Below are 22,436 nucleotides of genomic sequence, written 5' to 3'. Positions count from 1 at the left end.
TATTATTCTAGACTCCTTGGTTTATCATTGACTTACTAACAGTCTTGGAACTCAGCCTCATTTCTCTGCTGTTTCCTAATCACAGAATTTGGTTTCTACAAAAGTGAGAAGACTGAGAGAAGGGAGGTAGTAGAGGTGAAGAATCAAATATGGAAAGCCATAGAAGGCAAGGATAAGGTATATATTTATTAATCAAATTCAGAGAGGAGGATAGAACTGCAGGAAGTTGGAAAACATCTGTCCCCTCACCTCTCAGGATGCAGGTCATTGACTGGTTTATGTACTACTTCAGGAAGGTCTTTGAAGAGGCTCTCAGGCTGCAATGCCTTCTATGGATGCTTCAGCTCTCTGAGCTTCAGCTGTCTGTGTTCAGCCTTTTGTTGTTCAGAACAAATTCTTGTCGTTGCTTGCCACTCCTGGAGTCTGTGGTTTTTGTATAAATTAGATCGGTGAGATGCCTGATCCTGGTGTGGTACTCTTTAGGCCCTCCCTACTTTATAGCAAGCATCCTCCAGGGTCTTTTTTTTTTTTTTTTTTTTTTTTTTTGGCATTGCAATGGGAATACAACCCAAGTACTCTTAGTAGTTAGTCACATAATGTTGGGTCCATTCAACTCTAGTCCCAGGGCAGCCCACCAGATGGACGGCTTTTCACTCCAGGATCCTCACAGAGTAATTCAGTTTTGTCTGATGAATAGTGCTTCTCATTGTGGGAAGGTTTTGAAATCTCCCTATCTCAAAATATGTCTTTACTCCATATCTTTTCCAGAGATTGCCTCTATTTCCTGCATCACAAATATTGGAAGTAACCTCTTTTATGTTGCTTTCTTATCCTTGCCTCTTATAGATTTCTTGTCTCACTGCAATTTAACCTTTGTTTCAACATCAAATAGACATTGCTCTTTCTAATGATCTCAATTGCCAAAAATATTGGATTTTTTTAGAAGTAATCTTACCTGGGGGGGTGTCTGACTGGCTCAGTTGGTTAAGCATCTGACTCTTGATTTTGGCTCAGGTCATGATCTCATGGTTTATGGGATTGAGCTCTGTGTTGGGCTCTGCACTGACAGTGTGGAGGCTGCTTCGGATTCTCTCCCCCCACCACCCCCCCCTGCTCATGCTCTCTCTCTCTCTCTTTCTCCTTCAAAAATAAATAAACTTTAAAAATATATATTTAAAAAAAGATGTAATCTTACCTGAACACTTCCTGGTATTTGTCTGTGTTGATCAGTTCCTTTTCCTAAGACCACTTGCCTCTCTTGTCTTTCATGACATCAAAATTTTAGTGTTAATTAAGTTGGATAAAAGAATGCTATTGAATTTGTATTCAGATCAAATGTTCCTTAATGAGAGATGCATTCTCTGATCATCTTACCTAAAATAGCAGTCCCTGACCCTATAATTCTCTATTTTATCAATCTGTATGCCCGATGTTACATGTCATATTATGACATCATTTGTTTTTCTTTTCTTTTTCACATTAAAATGTAAGCTCCCCCAAAGCATGCTTTTTATAATTTTTGTTCATTGCTCTATCCCCAGCACCTAGACCAATTCCTGGCACATAGTAGGTATTTTATGAATATTTGTCAAATAAATGAATGAATATTGAGAAGAGTGAATAAAGAAGCAGTCTAGAGGAATTTCAAAGTGTGATGCTTTTGTTCATATGCAGTGACATTTTACTCTTTTCTGTATTCTATCTACATATACTATCATTGAATAAAACTTTAATTTTATCTTAATTTTCTTAAATTAGCTTTAGAAACACCCATTTACTTCTTTGTTACTTAAAGACTGTCAGATTCTAATAGTCAAAAATTACTAGAAACACAGTAAAATTGCAATGGAATGGAATCAATATATATTTTTTAGATTTTTATTTTAATTCCAGTTAGTTAACATACAGTGTTATATTAATTTCAGGTGTACAATATAGTCATTCAACACTTCCATACATTGCCTTGTGTTCATCAAGATAAGTACACTCCTTAATCTCCATTACCTATTTAACCCATCCCCAGCACACCCCCCCCCGCCCCCCGCTCTGGTAGTTATCAGTTTATTCTCAGTAATTAAGAGTCTGTTTCTTGATTTCTCTCTATCTCTCCCACCCTCCTTCCCTCTCTTATTTTTCCCCTTTGTTGTTTCTTTTGTTTCTTAAATTCCACATGAGTGAAATTCTATGGTATTTATCTTTCTCAGCTGACTTACTTTGCTTAGCATTATACTCTCTAGCTCTATCCATGTCATTGCAAATGGCAAGATTTCATTTTTTATGGCTGAATAATATTCCATATTGTATATATACACCACATCTTCTATATCAGTTCATCAGTCTGTGGACATTTGGGTTCTTTCCATAATTTGGCTATTGTTGATAGTGCTGCTATAAGCATAGTATGTATCCCTTTGAATTAGTGTTCTTATATTCTTTGGATAAATAGCTAGTAGTGAAATTGATAGATTGTATGGTAGTTCTATTTTTAACTTTTTGAGGAACCTCCATACTATTTTCCAAAGTGGCTGCATCAGTTTTCACTTCTGCCAACAGTTGAAGAGGGTTCCCCTGTCTCTGCATCCTCACCAACACCTGTTGTTTCTTGTGTTTTGATTTTAGCCATTCTAGCCAAAGTGAGGTGATATTTCATTGTAGTTTTGATTTGTATTTCCCTGATGATGACTGATGTTGAGGATCTTTTCATGTGTCTGTTGGCCATCTGTATGTCTTTGGAGAAATGTCTGTTCACGCCATCTGCCCTTTTTAAAATTGGATTTTTTTTGGGGGGGGTGTTGAGTTTTGTAAGTTTTTTTTAAATATATTTCGGCTACTAATCCTTTATTGAATATTTCATTTGAAAATATCTTCTTCCATTCTGTTGGTTGCCTTTTAGTTTTGTCGGTAGTTTCCTTTACTGTGCAGAAAGCATCTTTTGAGTAGTCTCAAAAGTTTATTTTTGCTTTTGTTTCTTCTCCTTGCCTCAGGAGATCTATCTAGAAAGAAGTTGCTATGACCTATGTCAAAGAAGTTAGTGCCTGTGTTCTTTTATAGGACTTTTAGGGTTTCAGGTCTCAAATTTAGGTTTTTAAACCATTTGAATTTATTTTTGTGTATGGTGTAAAAACGTGGTCCAGATTCATTCTTTTGCATGTTGCTGTCCAGTTTTGGAATAGAATCAATATTTTGATCAATGTGTGAAATTCATCTTTTTTTTTGCTACAACCAAAGATACCTAATATTTCTGCAATTTTGTTTAATAGAATATTATTGTGTTTGGATTTTGTAATATGTTGCAAAGTGAGGTTTAGCTTGCTAATAAGATATACTGAGTCATAAATAATTATTGTCAAGCTGTAGCCAAAGAAAGTCACAGATTTATCAGGACATTAGGGAAATTTGCTTCTTTGCTTCTTGATTGTAAATAAGCAAGAGAAGTAACAGTTCTGGTAGAACAGCAATTATTTATGTTCTTAACTTTGCTAACAATGCATTTATATACTGATAAAAAATTTGATGTCACAACCAAGAAGGACTTGGGAATAACAATGTGTTGTTCAGGACCTTGTGGGAAATGCTATGGCGAGAAATGGTGTAGATTTTCAAAGGAACAACATTGATAAGCATTTCACAGCATTAAATCTCTATACTGAAATCACAAGGTATTTCAGAAAATCTACAAATATCTAAAATAACTTTCACCAATAGAATATCAGTTGCTCTGGGAAAGATTGTTGTCTGATAATTTTCACCAATGAACTTGCCCAAAGGAAGGTAAGTCTGCTCAGTGGGTTTCTTCACAGTATCAGAGAAACTAAATAATAATGACAGTATAATGGGATGGAATTATTCTTATTTTCCATCATAGACAATGAATTGGCAATGTGGCCTGAATGGATCTTTGATGGCAGAATAATAAGAGGAATCTCAGTATGGCATCCAAAATTATGAAACACTACGAACGTGGAAAAAGAGAATGCAAAGGGGGCATATTAAGACTCATTAGCAAAACCCTTTTGTGAACTTAGAATTGGCCTAGCATCCAACAAGGAGGTGAGTTTTTAAATTTATTTTTTTTATTTTAGAGAGCTAAAGAGAGAGAGAGAGAGAGAGAGAGAGAGAGAGCAAGTGGGGGAGAAGGGCAGAGAGAGAGAGAGAGAATCTTTAATTAATTAATTAATTAATTAATTTAACATCCAAGTTAGCATATAGTGCAACAATGATTTCAGGAGTAGATTCAGATTCCTTAATTCCCCTTACCCATTTAGCCTATACCCCTGCCACAACCCCTCCAGTAACCCTGTTTGTTTTCCATATTTAAGAATCTCTTGTGTTTTGCACCCCCCTCCCTGTTTTTATTGTATTTTTGCTTCCCTTCCCTTGTGTTTATCTGTTCTGTGTCTTAAAGTCCTCATATGAATGAAGTCATATGATATTTGTCTTTCTCTGACTAATTTTGCTTACTGTAACAACCTCTAGTTCCATCCATGTAGTTGCAAATGGCAAAATTTCGTTCTTTTTTTTTTTGCTGAGTAATACTCCATTGTATATATATACCACATCTTCTTTATTCATTCATCCATTGATGGACATTTGGGCTCTTTCCATACTTTGGCTATTGTTGATAGTGCTGCTATAAACGTTGGGGTGCATGTGCCGCTTTGAAACAGCACACCTGTGTCCCTTGGATAAATATCTAGTAGTGCAATTGCTGGGTTGTAGGGTAGTTCTACTTTTAGTTTTTTGAGGAGCCTCCATACTGTTTTCCAGAGTGACTGTACCAGTTTGCATTCCCACCAGCAGTGCAAAAGAGATCCTCTTTCTCTGCATCCTCACCAACATCTGTTGTTGCCTGAGTTGTTAATGTTAGCCATTCAATTGACAGGTGTGAGGTGGTATCTCATTGTGGTTTTGATTTGTATTTCCCTGATGAGGAGTGATGTTGAACATTTTTTCATGTGTCTGTCAGTCATCTGATGTCTTTGGAAAGTGTCTATTCATGTCTCTTGGCCATTTCTTCACTGGATTAGTTGTTTTTGGGTGTTGAGTTTGTTAAGTTCTTTATAGATTTTGGATACTAACCCTATATCTGTTATGTCATTTGTAAATATCTTCTCCCATTCTGTCGGTTGCCTTTTAGTTTTGCTGATTGTTTCCTTTGCTGTGCAGAAGATTTTTATTTTGATGAGGTCGCAATTGTCCATTTTTGCTTTTGTTTCCTTTGCCTCTGGAGACGTGTTGAGTAAGAAGTTGCTGTGGCCGAGGCTACAACTGTTGCTGTGAACAGTTATAGTAATTAGAACTGTAGTAACTTTAAATATTTTCTGTTTGCTTTTCATATGCAAACTTTTATTTTTGCATGTGAACCCTTCTCTTTTTTATGTACAAGTTATTGGAAGTTAACTTTACAGTTTAGTGTTTAGGTAACAGAATATTTGATTGGACTCTGACTGAATTTGAAGAATATGGTATTATATCCAGCAGTGTATACAATGACTCTCGGGATTGTGCATCTTGTTATTTTGGGGAAAAGGTGAGGACTTCTTTATATGTGGAATAGTTGTATCTTTTAAAATAGAAGTATTAAATTGTTTTCTTGTTGTATGGGAGTTCAAACGTGTGTAAAATGGTGCATGTGGAAGATGAGTAGTCAAAGGTATGAACTATGCTGTTAATCAGTTTATTGTGACTAAGTTACAAACCATTCTTTTTGGCCAGCTCTGTGAAAATGGGTCAGTCTTCTTTAAATAATATGCCTTTGTCCACTGTAATGATGCCAAACTTTGGCAGTAGAGGGCACTGGAGAGACATCGTAAGAAGAAAGGTTTTTTTGTTTGTCTTTAGGTGAGGTGAAATTCAAATTAAGATTCAGTATTTAAACCAGTTTAAAGTATATAATTCAGTGGCTTCCAGTACATTCACAATACTTTTGTATTGCAATTACTACTTCTAATTACAGAAAATTTCACCATTCTCAAAAGAAACCCTTTTGTAAACAGTTGTTTCCCATTTTCCTGTTCCTTTAGTCCATGGTAATCACTTATCTGCTTTCTGTCTATAGATTTGCCTATTTTAGATATTTATTACAAATGGAATCATATAATATGTGTCTTTTTCTGTCTGACTTTTTTTCATCTAGCCTAATGTTTTCAAGGTTCACCCATGTTGTAGCATATACCAGTACTTCTTTTCTTTTTCTGGCTGGATAATTTTCCATTCTATGGGTACACCACATTTTCTTTTCTTTCTTTTTTTTTTTTTACTGCATTCATCAGTTCATGTACCTTTATGTTATTTTTGTTTTTTGGCAATTATGACTAATGTTGCTATAAACGTTCAGGTACAAATTTTTGTACCTGTTTTCAGTTCTGTTGGGTATTTACCTAAGAGGAAAATTGCTGGGTAATGTGGTACAATCACTCAAAGAGCTGCCAGACTGTTTTCTAAAATGGCTGCACCAGCTTGTATCCCCACCAGCAGTATTTTTCTCCATAACTTCACCGACACTTACCATCTGTATTTTTAATTATAACATCCTAGTGGGTGTGAAGTGATATCTCATTGTGGTTTTGATTTGTACAATAATGAAGACACAGCTAATGTTGTTTTGAAAAGACAGATCCAAATTAAATTATAAACCAGATGTGAAAATAAATGTGCTAGAAAAGACAATAGGCAATTGAAAATAAAATAGTGTGATGGTATTAAAATCATATAAGGCAAAGCAAATGAGTAAATATAACACACATGGCAAAGAGGAAGAATTTATAAAGATAAAACAGAAAGCACATCCCTTTTTATACTCATGGCACATAGAGTGGAGAGAATAATTAACTGCTCTTATCTTTCTGTTGTGTCAGAGTTTTTGCTGAAACTCCAGGTTGGATGTTAGATGTTTACATATTTTCAAAAGGACTGAGAGACACATCCCCACAGAGCTGTTGAGAGTGGTCTACACTTTGGGCTCCTACACATAGACTCATGCTGTGTGTTTTGAATGAATGAATAAATTAAAATATACGTGAATGAAAGTTTAGAGCTAGATTTTAGGATGGCTAATATTGCTATTTACCAGCTGATGAACTTGTATAATCATTCAACCTGAGCGCCTATTTCTTTGTGAAAAAGTACTAATGCAGTACTAAAGCAGTAATGCTTCCTAACTAAGAAGGCTGCTATGAAGACTGCATGAAATTAGTTGATTAGTTGGGAAAGTGTTCTGCAAACTGTACAAAACTCTTGAAGGTTAGATGTTGTTATTATCCTGCTCCTTTCAACTAGAAACAGTGGATGTTGGGTTAAGTTCAAGCCCTATTCTATAACTGTCTCTCCCATACCTTTTCTTATTGGAGGATTGCCTCAATCTAAATCAGTCGTCATTGTCCATCAAGGGTGAAGTAATAGCTGCTTTTGGAGAAAGTTTATAGTCCCCGTTCTTGGGTGAGTTTCCAAGCATTACTCTTAGGATGGTCCCACATTATGGATTAACTTCCTGCAGGTCTGCTCTGCTGCCCAGCAGTCACTTCCCTGGTGGGATGAGCTCATGGTATTGCTTCAGTCCTGGGCTGTCTTCTGAGAGCTTGTTCTCCAAAGTGGACTCATGAAAACTTTCTGAAGTCATTCTTCGTACCATGGTCTGGTATATTTGATACATAGTTCGGCAGACCATGTTATACTACTGATCAATCACATCATGAATCAAGTATTAAGTGTACATTGTGTGCAAAGTTCTGTACTAGGCTTGGAGAAGGTAAAAAATGAACATGGATCAACATTCTTGTACTCAAAAGTATGCATATTTGTTAGATGTGCAATTGGTAAAATTTCATTTAGATTTAATTAATTGGTTATTTGGAGCTACTTTTCTAAGGTATTTTCTAGGACAATTTTCTTTCTTTCTTTCCTAGAAGAAGGTTTTACCACATAATTAGATCAGTTTTTACATGTGCATATCACATCTCAAAGCCTGTTTTCTTTATTATCTCTTTTGCTTCGCATGGTATGCTGTGACTTAGTTCAGCAAAATGCTCTGATTGTCACTACTTTTAACTTGAAGAATTGAAGCAGAGGGAGATTTCATAAGTTGCTCAGAGTCATATAGAAATTCTGAAACAGAGCAAGAGTAAGAGGGAGAAGACTGCAAAAGTTGTGCGATCACACTTGCAAGGAGTAGAATCCCAGCTCCCCCACTTGAAAATTGTGCTGATGGGGCATGCTCTGTAACCTCCAGGACCCTAGATCCCTTAGCTATACGTTAGGAATAATACTGTATGCACCTCACAGGGTTATTGTGAGTATTAAATCAGATTGTGTGTGTGTTTTCTGGCTTATGAGAAGTACTTAGCACGTTAACCATTAATTAATTTATTATTATTATTGAAATTCTCTGCTACAAAAATGAAACTTTTCTGTCTTTTTATTTATTTTATTTTTTTATTAAAATTTTTTTTTAACGTTTATTTATTTTTGAGACAGAGAGACAGAGCATGAACGGGGGAGGGCAGAGAGAGAGGGAGACACAGAATCGGAAGTAGGCTCCAGGCTCCGAGCCATCAGCCCAGAGCCCATCGCGGGGCTCGAACTCACAGACCGCGAGATCGTGACCTGAGCTGAAGTCAGACACTTAACCGACTAAGCCACCCAGGCGCCCCTTCTCTGTCTTTTTAGAATAAACATTTATTTTCTTTTTCTTATTATAAAAATGACATGAAAAACAAATATGTACAAGTTAGAGTAAATTCGCATAAACAGTTTTATTTATTTATTTATTTTTTAAATTTTTTTTTTCAAAGTTTATTTATTTTTGGGACAGAGAGAGACAGAGCATGAACGGGGGAGGGGCAGAGAGAGAGGGAGACACAGAGTCGGAAACAGGCTCCAGGCTCTGAGCCATCAGCCCAGAGCCCGACGCGGGGCTCGAACTCACGGACCGCGAGATCGTGACCTGGCTGAAGTCGGACGCTTAACCGACTGCGCCACCCAGGCGCCCCCGCATAAACAGTTTTAAAGTCTTCATTTTTTACTACTATTAACAATAACTTTTTTATGAATACATTTTTGCTTACATTTAGACTATTTTTTAATTTATTTTATATAAAGAGACAGAGTGAGAGAGCATGAGATGGGGAGAGGGGCAGAGGGAGAGAGAAAGAATCTCAAGCAGGCTCCATGCGCAGTGCAGAGCCTGATGCAAGGCTCGATTCAATGACCCTGGGATCATGACCTGAGGCAAAATCAACAGTTGTATGCTCAACTTACTGAGCAACCCAGGTGCCCCAATTTAGACTATTTCTTTTAGATATTTTTCTAAAAATAGAATTACTAGATGAAAGAATATTAACATTTACAAACACTCCAGTAAATTTTGTCAAATTGCTTTTTGGTACATCTGGGCCAATTTACAGTCCTACCAGCTGTGTATGAGTATCAATCTCAGAATTGCATCAGTGGTCAGCAACATTTCACTTTTCTGTTCTTACTTATTTTATAGTAAAAGGAAATTTCATTGTGATTTTCATATGTATATTTTGATCTGTGAGACTGATAGTTTTCATGATTTTATTGGCTACTTTTTTCCTAGTGAGAGATAAAGGCACATCACAACCCAGGTCTATCAACAGCTAAAACCTCTATCCTTTCTTCACACCTTAGTGGCCTTCTAAAGCTGGAGTTACTTAGTGGACATATCTTCACTCAGTCCAAGCAGTCTCTGGAAGCCCAGTCTGAGCTCTTGCATCCTGAGTGCATAGACCATGGGATTGAGTGCAGGGGGGATGACATTGTGCAGTACATTAAGGAGCACAGGGATTCGGGGCATATTTTTCTCTGCAAGGTATGTGACAGACAGCACAGTGATACTTGTATAGAAGAAGAGGATGAGAATGAGGTGGGAGCTACAGGTCCCCAGAGCTTTGATATTGCTTCTGGTGAGTTCAACCTCAGCACAGAGTGAAGGATTAACACGTAGGAAGAAAAAACCAGAGCCATATCACTCCCAATCAGGATCCATGCTAAGATCAGTTGGTAAAATTTGTTCACAGTGATGTCATTACAGGCTAGACTGGTGACCCCCAAATTAGAGCACAGGCAGTGGTCAATTTCATTCTTGGAGCAATAGTGTCTCTGGGCAGACAGTATTGGAACTGGGATAATAAACAGTCCATTCCTGAGCACCATGAATCCTGTGGCTTTGACCACAAAAGTGTCAGTGACTATAGACAGGTATCGAAGGGGGTGACAGATGGCTATATATCTGTCCAATGCCATGCAGAGGAAGATACCAGATTCCATGAAGAAGAAACAGTGGATGACATAGATCTGAGCAAAACACTCAGGGAGGCTGATGGCCTTGGCATCAAACCAGAAGGTAACCAGGATCTTGGGCATGATGGTGGTGGCCAGGCCCATGTCCACAACAGCCAGTATGCCCAGAAAATGGTACATAGGCACATGCAGCGTGGCCTCATTTTGGATGGTGATCATGATGAGGAGATTAGCACAAAGAGCTAAGAAGTAGAGCAGAGCCAGGGGCAGGGAGAGCCAGTGCTGCCACCCATGAATGCCTGGGAGCCCCATCAAGGTGAAGTGGGAAATCTGGAGGCTGGAACTGTTGGTAACACTGGTGGGAGTATCCATAGCACAGGTGCCCCATTTGCAGTGTCTGTCCATAAAACTGAAATGGCAGGAAGATTGCATTTGAGAATTTAGCTCAGGGTCCTGATAATAGAGACTCCCCCCAAATGACCCAGTTTCTTTTATGTGTGCATAACCCTCCACCTTTTTTGGCTCCTGGAAATATTCCACAGAGGAGCACTAAAACAAGTCAAAATTTATTCTAAAGGTAAAGTTTGAATTAGCCATTTATTATTACCACTCGTGTTTCTAATAAGTATGTTCAAATACATATGTATCAAGAATAATCTTATTGCTAACAGATAACAAATACTAATATTTGATTTATTTCCATTATTTCCATTTTATAATTATATTTGTATTTCCAGTTTACATAATTATATGGAAATAATGTTGTATCCTGCCTTTGTGTCTCAGTAGTGTGTTATAGGACATAAAATAGGAACTCAGTAAAAAATTATGACATGGATGAATAAATAAACCAAAACTTTCCAGATCATTAAAAGCAATGTGGAATCTTATATTTCTGTATTTGGCTGTTCCATAATTTACTCACCACTATTTTACTTTTCAGATTGTTTCCTTTGAGTAGGATTTTTTAAATGATACAAAAGTGATACATACAAAGAACATCTTAAAATACTCTTTTTAGTAATATTTTGATTTTAACTGTCATACATGTAGATTGTTCAAATTCAAATAAAATTTAAAAAATATAAACAATGGTTACTAAGACTTCTGTGCTTAGGACTCCCAAATTTCTTCCTTTTCACCAGAGGCAGCCAGTAACCCAGTTTCTTAGGAATCCTTCCAGAGATAGTTTTTGCATGAACAAGAATATATGTATATGTTTTCTCATAAAAGACAAAAGCAAATGTTAGCATACTAATCATATCCTTTATCCTTTGTTTCCTTTCCTTTTCTTTCTTAACTTAATTATCTTCGAGACTGTTCCCTATCACAAACTAGATATGCCACATTGCTAAGTGAATGATATTCTACCACATGGATATCTGATAATTTAATAAGAACTTCTGACATTCAATTTGTTTCTAGTATTTTGCTACTGTAAAAAACGTACTAAATGTACTTGTTCATATATCTTTATGCATAAGTTTATAGGATAATTTCTAAGAATGAATTGCAGAGTGAAATGGAAAAAGAAAGATTTTGATTGATATTGCCAAATTGTCTTTCTTTTTTTTGTTTTAACTTTATTTTTTAAAATTTACATCCAAATTAGTATATAGCGAAGCAATGATTTCAGGAGTAGATTTCTTAGTTCCCCTTACCCATTTAGCCCATACCCCCTCTCCCACAACCCCTCCAGCAACCCTGTTTGTTCTCCATATTTATGAGTCTCTTCTATTTTGTCCCCCTCCCTGTTTTTGTATTATTTTTGTTTCCCTTCCCTTATGTTCATCTGTTTTGTCTCTTAAAGTCCTCATATGAGTGAAGTCATACGATTTTTGTCTTTCTCTGACTGACTAATTTCACTTAGCATAATACCCTCCAGTTCCATCCACGTAGTTGCCAATGGCAAGATTTCATTCTTTTTGATTGCCGAGTAATACTCCATTGTATATATATACCACATCTTCTTTATCAATTCATCCATCGATGGACATTTGGGCTCTTTCCATACTTTGGCTATTGTTGATAGTGCTGCTATAAACATGGGGGTGCATGTGTCCCTTCGAAACAGCACACCTATATCCTGTGGATAAATGCCTAGTAGTGCAACTGATGGGTCGTAGGGTAGTTCTATTTTTAGTTTTTTGAGGAATCTCCATACTGTTTTCCAGAGTGGCTGCACCAGCTTGCATTCCCACCAACAGTGCAAAAGATATCCTCTTTCTCTGCATCCTCACCAACATCTGTTGTTGCCTGAGTTGTTAGTGTTAGCCATTCTGACAGGTGTAAGGTGGTATCTCATTGTGGTTTTGATTTGTATTTCCCTGATAATGAATGATGTGGAGCATTTTTTCATGTGTCGGTTGGCTATCTGGATGTCTTCTTTGGAGAAGTGTCTGTTCATGTCTTTTGCCCATTTCTTCACTGGATTATTTATTTTTTGGGTGTTGAGTTTGGTAAGTTCTTTATAGATTTTGGATACTAACCCTTTACCTGATATATCATTTGCAAATATCTTCTCCCATTCTGTCAGTTGCCTGACAGGCTGTGCAGAAGCTTTTTATTTTGATGAGGTCCCAGTAGTTCATTTTTGCTTTGGTTTCCCTTGCCTCCGGAGACATGTTGAGTAAGAAATTGCTGCAGCCAAGTTCAAAGAGGTTTTTGCCTGCTTTCTTCTCAAGGATTTTGGTGGCTTCCTGTCTTACATTGAGGCCTTTCATCCATTTTGAGTTCATTTTTGTGTATGATGTAAGAAAGTGGTCCAGGTTCATTCTTCTGCATGTCACTGTCCAGTTTTCCCAGCACCACTTGCTGAAGACACTGTTTTTATTCCATTGGATATTCTTTCCTGCTTTGTCAAAGATTAGTTGGCCATACATTTGTGGGTCCATTTCTGGGTTCTCTATTCTGTTCCATTGATCTGAGTGTCTGTTCTTGTGCCAGTACCATACTGTCTTGATGATTACAGCTTTGTAGTATAGCTTGAAGTCTGGGATTGTGATGCCTCCTGCTTTGGTTTTTCTTTTCAAGATTACTTTGGCTATTCAGGGTCTTTTCTGGTTCCATACAAATTTTAGGATTATTTGTTCTAGCTCTGTGAAGAATGCTGGTGTTACTTTGATAGGGATTGCATTGAATATGAAAATTGCTTTGGGTAGTATTGACATTTTCACAATATTTATTCTTCCTATCCAGGAGCATGGAATTTTTTTCCATTTTTTTGTGTCTTCTTCATTGTCTTTCATAAGCTTTCTATAGTTTTCCGTGTATAGATTTTTCACCTCTTTGGTTAGATTTATTCCTAGGTATTTTATGATTTTTAGTGCAACTGTAAATGGGATTGATTCCTTGATTCTCTTTCTGTCGCTTCATTTTTGGTGAATAGGAATGCAACCGATTTCTGTGCATTAATTTTATATCCTGCAACTTTGCTGAATTCATGAATCAATCCTAGCAGTTTTTTGGTGGAATCTTTTGGGTTTTCCATACAGAGTACCATGCCATCTGCGAAGAGTGAAAGTTTGACCTCCTTGTGGCCAATTTGGATGCCTTTCATTTCTTTGTGTTGTCTGATTGCAGAGGCTAAGACTTCCAATACTATGTTGAATAACAGTGGCAAGAGTGGACGTCCCTGTCTTGTTCCTGACCTTAGGGGGAAAGCTGTCAGTTTTTCCCCATTGAGGATGATGTTAGCATTGGGTCGCTTTATATGGCTTTATGATCTCGAGGTATGATCCTTTTATCCCTACTTTCTTGAGGGTTTTTGTCAAGAAAGAATGCTGTATTTTGTCAAATGCTTTCTCTGCATCTATTGAAAGGATCATATGGTTCTTGTCCTTTCTTTTACTGATATGATGAATCACGTTAATTGTTTTGTGGATATTGAACCAGCCCTGCATCCCAGGTATAAATCCCACTTGGACGTGGTGAATAACTTTTTTAATGTATTATTGGATCTGGTTGGCTAATATCTTGTTAAGGATTTTTGCAACCATGTTCATCAGGGAAATTGATCTATATTTCTCCTTTTTAGTGGGGTCTCTGGTTTTGGAATCAAGGTAATGCTGGCTTCCTAGGAAGAGTTTGGAAGTTTTCCTTCCATTTCTATTTTTTGGAACAGTGTCAAGAGAATAGGTGTTAACTCTTCCTTAAATGTTTGGTAGAATTCCCCTGGAAAGCCTTTTTTGCCCTGGACTCTTCTTTTTTGGCAGAATTTTGATTATTATTTCGATTTCCTTACTGGTTATGGGTCTGTTCAAATTTTCTATTTCTTCCTGTTTCAGTTTTGGTAGTGTATATGTTTCTAGGAATTTGTCCATTTCTTCCAGATTACCCATGTTATGGGCATGTAATTGCTTATAATATTCTCTTATTATTGTTTTTATTTCTGTAATGTTGGTTGTGATCTCTCCTCTTTCATTCTTGATTTTATTCATTTAGGCCCTTTCCTTTTTCTTCTTGATCAAAGCGGCTAGTGATTTATCAATTTTGTTAATTCTTTCAAAGAACCAGCTTCTGGTTTCATTGATCTGTTCTGTTTCTTTGGTTTCGATAGGATTGATTTCTGCTCTAATCTTTATTGTTTCCTGTCTTCTGCTGGTTTGGGGTTTTATTTGCTGATCTTTTTCCAGCTCCTTAAGGTGTAAGGTTAGGTTGTGTATCTGAGACCTTTCTTCCTTCTTTAGGAAGGCCTGGATTGCTATATACTGTCCTCTTATGCCTGCCTTTGCTGCGTCCCAGAGGTTTTGGTTGTGGTGTTATCATTTTCATTGGCTGCCATATACTTTTTAATTTCCTCTTTAACTTCTTGGTAAGCCCATTTGTTCTTTAGTAGGATGTTCTTCAGTCTCCAAGTATTTGTTACCTTTCCAAATTTTTTCTTGTGGTTGATTTCGAGTTTCATAACGTTGTGGTCTGAGAATATGCACGGTATGATCTCGATCTTTTTGTACTTACTTAGGGATGATTTGTGTCCCAGTATATGGTCTATTCTGGAGAACGTTACAGGTGCACTGGAGAAGAATGTATATTCTGTTGCTTTAGGATGAAATGTTCTGAATATATCTGTTAAGTCCATCTGGTCCAATGTGTCATTGAAAGCCATTGTTTTCTTGTTGATTTTTTGATTAGATGATGTGTCCATTGCTGTGAGTGGGGTGTTGAAGTCTCCTACATTTATGGTATTACTATCAATTAGTTTCTTTATGTTTGTGATTAATTGATTAATATATTTGGGTGCTGCCACCTTTGGTGCATAAATGTTTACAAGTGTTAGGTCTTCTTGGTGGATAGACCCCTTGATTATGATAAAATGCCCTTCTGCATCTCTTGATACAGTCTTTATTTTAAAGCCTAGATTGTCTGATATAAGTATGGCCACTCTGGCTTTCTTTTGTTCACCATTAGCATGAAAGATGGTTCTCCATCCCCTTATTTTAAATCTGAAGGTGTCTTTAGGTCTAAAGTGGGTCTCTTGTAAACAGCATATAGATGGATCTTGTTTTCTTATACATTCTGTTGTGTCTTTTGATTGGAGCATCGAGTCCATTGACATTTAGAGTGAGTACTGTAAGATATGAATTTATTGCCATTATGATGCTTGTAGAATTGGAATTTCTGGTGGTGTTTCTGGTCCTTTCTAACATTTGTTGCTTTTGGTATATATATATATATATATATATATATATATATATATATATATATATATATCTTTTGTCCCCTCAGAGAGTCCCCCTTAAAATTTCTTGCAGGGCTGGTTTACTGGTCACAAACTCACTTACTTTTTGTTTGTCTGGGAAACTTTTTATCTCTCCTTCTATTTTGAATGACAGCCTTGCTGGATAAAGAATTCTTGGCTGCATATTTTTCTGATTCAGCACACTGAATATATCCTGCCACTCCTTTCTGGCCTGCTAGGTTTCTGTGGATAGGTATGCTGCAAACCTGATCTTTTTTCTCTTGTAGGTTAGGGACTTTTTTTCCTTTACTGCTTTCATGATTCTCTCCTTGCCTGAGTATTTTGTGAATTTGACTATGATATGCTTTGTTGATGGTCAGTTTTTGTGGAATCTAATGGGTGTCCTCTGTGCTTCCTGGAGTTTGATGTCTGTGTCTTTCCCCAGGTTAGGAAAGTTTTCCGCTATGATTTGCTCACATAACCCTTATACCCTTATTTCTCTGTCTTCCCTATGATTGTGGTGTTGTTCCTTTTTAATGACTCACTGATTTCTCTAATTCTTTTTTTAAAAATGTTTTTATTTATTTTTGAAGGAGAGAGAGAGAGACAGAGCATGAGTAGGGGAGGAGCAGAGAGAGAGAGACACACACAGAATCTGAAGCAGGCTCCAGGCTCTGAGCTGTCTGCACAGAGCCCGACGTGGGGCTTGAACTCACGAACCTGAGATCATGACATGAGCCGAAGTCGGACACTTAACCTACTGAGCCACCCAGGCACCCCATGATTTCTCTAATTCTTAAATCGTGCTCTTTTGTATTAATCTCCCTCTTTTTTTCTGATTCGTTATTCTGTATAAGTTCATCCTCTATATTGCTGATTTTCTGTTCTGCCTCATCCATCCTTGCCACTGCATCCATCCATGATTACAATTCAGTTATAGCATTTTTAATTTTATTTTGGCTATTTTTCACTTCTTTTATATCTGCAGAAAGGGATTCTAATCTATTTTGAACTCCAGCTAGTATTCTTATTATCGTGATTGTAAATTCTGGTTCAGACATCTTGCTTGTGTCTGTGTTGGTTAAATCCCTGGCTGTCGTTTCTTCATGCTCTTTCTTTTTGAATGAATTCCTTCGTTTTTTTCATTTTGAAGGGAGAAAAGGAATTAATGAGGTAGAAAAATTGAAATTAAAAAAAATAAAATTAAAAAAATATTAAAATTAAAAACACAGACACACAAAAATCGAATAGATGATGCTAGATCCTAGGTGTGTTTTGGTGTGGATGTTGAAAGTGGTTTGACAGATTAGAGAAACAAACAAATAAACAAAAAAAAAAAAGGAGGGGAGAAGAAAAAAAAGGAAATCGTTTGAGAATTTGATAAAGTGAATACACTAAAGTGGACTAAAATACACAAAAGTAGAGAATATAGTACAAAAAAAGTATAGAAAAATGTTTTTAATAAAAATTAAAAAGAAAGATGAACTTTTTCATTTTCCGTATTTAAGAAAAAAGAAAAGAAAGAAAAAAGACAAAAAATAGAAAAAATAAAAGTAAAGACAAAAAAATCGTTTCAAAATATGAAAAAGTGAATACACTGTAGTAGACTGAAATAAAATGATGGGAGTAAGATAGAATTTGAAAAAATTTACATAAGAGCAAAAAATATAGTAATAAAAATTAAATAAAAATATTTAAAAGAAATTGAAAGGAAAAATGAAGTTTTTCTGTTTCTGCATTCAAGAAAAAGAAAAGAAAGGAAAAAGAGAAGAAAAGAAAGAAAAAAGGAAATTGTTTGAAAATTTGAAAAGGTGAGTACACTGAAGTAGACCAAAATAAAAGGATGAAAGTAAAGTAGAATTTGAGAAAATTTACACAAAAGCAAAAAATATAGTAATAAAAATTAAAGAGAGATATTTTTAATAAAAATTAAAAATGAAAATGAGTTTTTCTCTTTCTTCAAGAAAAAGAAAAGAATTGTAAAAGAGAAAAAGGAAAAAAGGAAAAAAAAATTGAATATATGAACCTGCTAACAGATTGAAGTAGGACTGAAATTGCTTTGTTTTCCCCTAGAGGTCGGTCAGTCTATGTAGCTCTTTGTAGTCCATAAATTAAGCTGGCGGTGAGGTTTGTGTTCTTGAAGAGTGAAGTTGGCCCAGTTAGGCAGGGCCCGGTGTAACAGCTCCACTCTTCACTAGATGGCGCTGCTAGCCTACTGGGGTGGCTTGTTGCGGTGCTTGTTGGTGCACACGCATATGCATATACGGGAGTGGTGAAAAACGGCGCCACCCAGCCACCCAGTCTGTTCTCCCTGATCAGCAATTGCGCACTGGTCCTCTGTGTTCAGCTCTCATCGACTCTCCGCTTTTCCACTCTCCGTGACCAGTCCCCAGGCAGTACCTCTCTCCCGAGTTTTGTCTCAGGTGTGGCTATTTTCCCTGGCCCCTTACTTCCGAAGGGCTGTGGCTTTGACCCACCCTGCCCATCTGGTCTGCGGGAGGGTCTCACCGAGCAATGGCTGTATGAGTAATGGCCGAATGTCGGCTGCACCCAGGAATGCCCACTGGACCCTGCTGTTGCTGGTGCCCTGAGACTATGGCCAGGTGCCAGCCCGCCCCTAAAAAAGATCATGAGACAGTGTAGCAGCAGCATTTCAGGGACCATGGAAAATTGCAACACACATCTGGCACTGGGCTTCACCCTCAACAACCTTGCCCCAGCACCAGCGAATGTGGCTGCCTTCTGGGGTCTGCTGGGGCCAGGTGGCTTCAACAGCCTCTACCAAATGTCCTTCCATCAGTGGAACCACTTTTCCCTGTGCGGCCTGAGAACCTCCTGGACCCCACTCTGTTCCTGGGGATTCACCTTTCCCACCAGAGCACCGCCAGGTATTGAACTGTGGAGTTGCAGCCTTTGCTCTCCCCTTGTTTACCATCTTAATGGAATTTAAACCCTCTCCTTTCTCTTTTCTCCCTTTTTAGTTTAGTCCCTGTGGCTGTTTCCAATTTTCCACTTTCTCTCCAGCTGTTTTTGGGGAGGGGTGCTTTTACTGTATGCTCCCCCCTCCCCAGTCTCCATCCTCTCTCCACCCACAAAAGTGGCCCCCTTTCCACCACAGCTTCTCGCTCCCCAAGTTCACCTCTCTGTGCTGCATACCTCCTGAATTCTGTGGTTCAGGTTGTGCAGATTGTTGTGTTAATCTTCTAATCAGTTTTCTAGGTGTGTAGGATGGTTAGTGTTGGTCTGGCTGTATTTCATGGATGCGAGACACACAAAAAGCTTCGATGCTGTTCTGCCAGACAATTCCCAAATTGTCTTTCAAGAGGTTATTCTGCCCCTGTAGGAGAATATGGATATTTTAAATAATCTTGAAATATACTGAAATGTTGCTTCATAGAGACATTGTAGTACTTTACACACCCAGAGTTTGACTGTGTTTATTTCATCATATCCATCAATTTCATCACATTCCAAATTAGGAAATTTAACTTAAAAGTCTTTATTTGATAGAGTAAAAGTGATATTTCAATTTTGGTTCAGTTTTCACTTCACTGTTGAGTGAGCTTTGACATTTTCAAAGATTTATTTTCCATTTATGGGCTTCTTCATTAGTTTTCTCTTTTGTCTTTATGTGCAACTTACCTTGTAGTATTAAGAGCAATAATGTTTTTCAAGTGCTCAGTTTGGAGTGTACGGTCTTATTAATTTGTATGGATTTCATTATATCTTCTTAAAAAAATTTCATTATATCTTTTTATTTTTTTTTAATTTTTTTCAATGTTTATTTATTTTTGGGACAGAGAGAGACAGAGCATGAATGGGGAGGGGCAGAGAGAGAGGGAGACACAGAATCGGAAACAGGCTCCGGGCTCTGAGCCATCAGCCCAGAGCCCGACGCGGGGCTCGAACTCACGGACCGCGAGATCGTGACCTGGCTGAAGTCGGACACCCAACCGACTGCGCCACCCAGGCGCCCCCAAAAAATTTCATTATATCTTAAGGGTATTACCTCTGTTGAATTTTCTGGAAGTATTTCCTCCAATTCATTTTCCATTAAATTCTGTCTTTTCTAAAAAATGATTTACTCACATGCATACACAAACTTTTATGTGGTCATAACAATTGTACTTTTTAATATTATTTCATGACTTTTAAACTTTTAATAATATAAAATCTAGTATTTAAATAAGTATTTACTAGCATATTCTTTACAGAAGTTTATTTTAAATTTAATTTTTAAATGAATTTGGAATTTCACATGGAGTGAAAAAGTACATTAATTTCACCCCACTAATAGTTAAACCATTGTTCCAGCACCATTCAGTAAGCCTTTTTCTCCCACTATCCTGAATGCACTTTTTTAGTCCTATATTAAATTCCAACATATATTCAGAGGTCACTGCCTCCCAGGACAATCTTTTCTGTTTTTAGTGTCACTAAAAACATATATTTACCACATGGTAGGGGAAATTCTTAGTAATAACTTCAAAAAATGTTTTAAATTAATGTTAATTAATTTAAATGTTATTTTCTTGGAATATTATATATATTTTTAAAGTTTATTTATTTATTTTGAGAGAGAGAGAGAGAGCAGGGGAGGGGCAGAGAGAGAGGGAGAAAGAGAATCCCAAGCAGGCTCTGCACAGTCAGCGCAGAGCCTGATGCGGGTTTGAGATCCCGCAAACCATGAGATCACAAACCATGAGATCACGACCTGAGATGAAGTCAGACGCTTAACCCACTGAGCCACCAAGGCGCCTCTGGAGTATTATATTTAAAAAAATACAAATTAGTTATGGGAGAACTGATGTCTTTACCCATTGATTCTTTCCATTGAGAAATCTGTGTTTTTGCTTTTTGTTATAGATATTTTGGGGATGTTTTCTATTATTATTACTTTTGTCTCTCTTTGTATTTCCTAATTGGCTTGTTACCTACGAAACCTTCTAATGACTATTGTTAAAATTTTAAGACATTTCTCAAAATACAGCTCTTTTACTTTCCAAGGCAAATTGCTTTTCAGTAACTTTTTTCCCCACATTTTTTTGGTCGAAGAATGTATTTCCTATCATTAGATAAGATTGACGATTGTAAGTTTTTATTTTGCATCTTAAATTAAAATATTTATAAGTTTCTAAACAATATAAAGAAAGAGTGATAATCAACGTCTGTGTCTAGGTCTAGACTTGAAGTAGAATGTCTTTAGAACTTTCCCTTCAGTGTACTGCTGGCTAATACTTTTCTGACCAATGTTCTCTATTATTATGATAATTTGATGTCTATTTCTAGTCATTGATTTTTAAAAAATCAGATATGGGTAAATTCAATTGTTATCTCTTTTTAGGATCTTGGATCCATAATTTAAATGGGAGGATCTCCTGCTGGCACCGTTCTTTCAGGTTTGACAGCAAACCTCCCCTGTGTCAGGCTCTGTGAGGCAGACTTTGGTTGCTCGTTTGTAAGACAGGGGTTTCTACTCCCTCTAACATGTCCAGAGGAGACCTGAGTCTCCTTTTTCTCACTGGTTTTCCAGATCTCAGGCTTTTGTCTCTGTAGGCAAGATCTTAGGAAAAAGAGGGCCAAAGTCAGAAGGATTAAATGAAGAAAGCAAGATGAGAAAGCCAAAGGAGTGGGAGAAAGAGAGGCAGAGCAACTGGAACCAAGACCTAGGAAAACAGAGCAAGAAAACAGCCCCCTGCCCTCCCCTCCCCTTGGCCCCTGGTTACTCCCTGCTAGGAGGTCCTGGAGAGATCCTCTCCAAATGGAACTGCCTTCTGTAACTGCTTCTATTCTCTTGGCTACACCTGTCTTTTATGTCTTTGTTGCTGAGAGTACAACTTCTCCTCTCCCCTGGGGCCTGGGCTGTTGCACAAATTGGAGCCCAGAATTGCCCTAGACCTTCTTGTGTACTCCCTAGGTCCTCCATGAGGCTCTTTTTAAACTTTTTTCCTGTGTGTATCAAGGCTTGATGTCTTTTGCCATAGCCCCCAATGATCTTAGATGTATGTCAAGGCTTGGCTTAGGGAATAGAAGTACTCAGCCCCCAGTCCCATGGAAAGCACCAGTAGGTAGTCACTCAAGTCTTTTTAGGTTAACCATTTACTTTTTTTTTTAATTTAATTTTAGGTTTAAAAAAATTCCAGTTAGTTAACATACAGTGTTATATATTAATTTCAGGTGTACAATATAGTAATTCAACACTTCCATATATCACCCTGTGCTCATCATGACAATTGCACTCCTTAATCCCTATCATCTATTTAACCCATCCCCCCACTCCCTGCACTTCCCCCTCTGGTAGCCATCAGTTTGTTCTCTATAATTAAGTCTGTTTCCTGGTTTGTGTGTATGTCTCTCTTATTTTTTCCCTTTTGCTTGTCTCTTTTGTTTCTTAAATTCCACAGATTAGTGAAATCATATGGTGTTTGTCTTTCTCTGACTTATTTTGCTTGGCATAATACTCTCTAGCTCCATCCACGCTGTTGCAAATGGCAAG

General features: G+C 37.3%; 1 protein-coding gene across 1 annotated transcript; it reads right to left on the bottom strand.

Moving 5' to 3' along the window:
• Window positions 1-9,667: 9,667 nt before the first annotated feature.
• LOC115524630 (olfactory receptor 56B4-like) lies at window positions 9,668-10,632 on the bottom strand. Its single transcript, XM_030331086.1, is given in 2 exon segments — window positions 9,668-9,912; window positions 9,915-10,632. Coding segments are annotated over 2 exon segments (963 nt in total).
• Between the last annotated feature and the right edge of the window lie 11,804 nt (window positions 10,633-22,436).

The sequence above is a fragment of the Lynx canadensis genome, chromosome D1 (genome assembly GCF_007474595.2).
Source record: "Lynx canadensis isolate LIC74 chromosome D1, mLynCan4.pri.v2, whole genome shotgun sequence".
Classification (NCBI taxonomy): domain Eukaryota; kingdom Metazoa; phylum Chordata; class Mammalia; order Carnivora; family Felidae; genus Lynx; species Lynx canadensis.
Note: the sequence above shows the minus strand (reverse complement) of the source record. Positions and strands in the feature narration are given on the sequence as shown.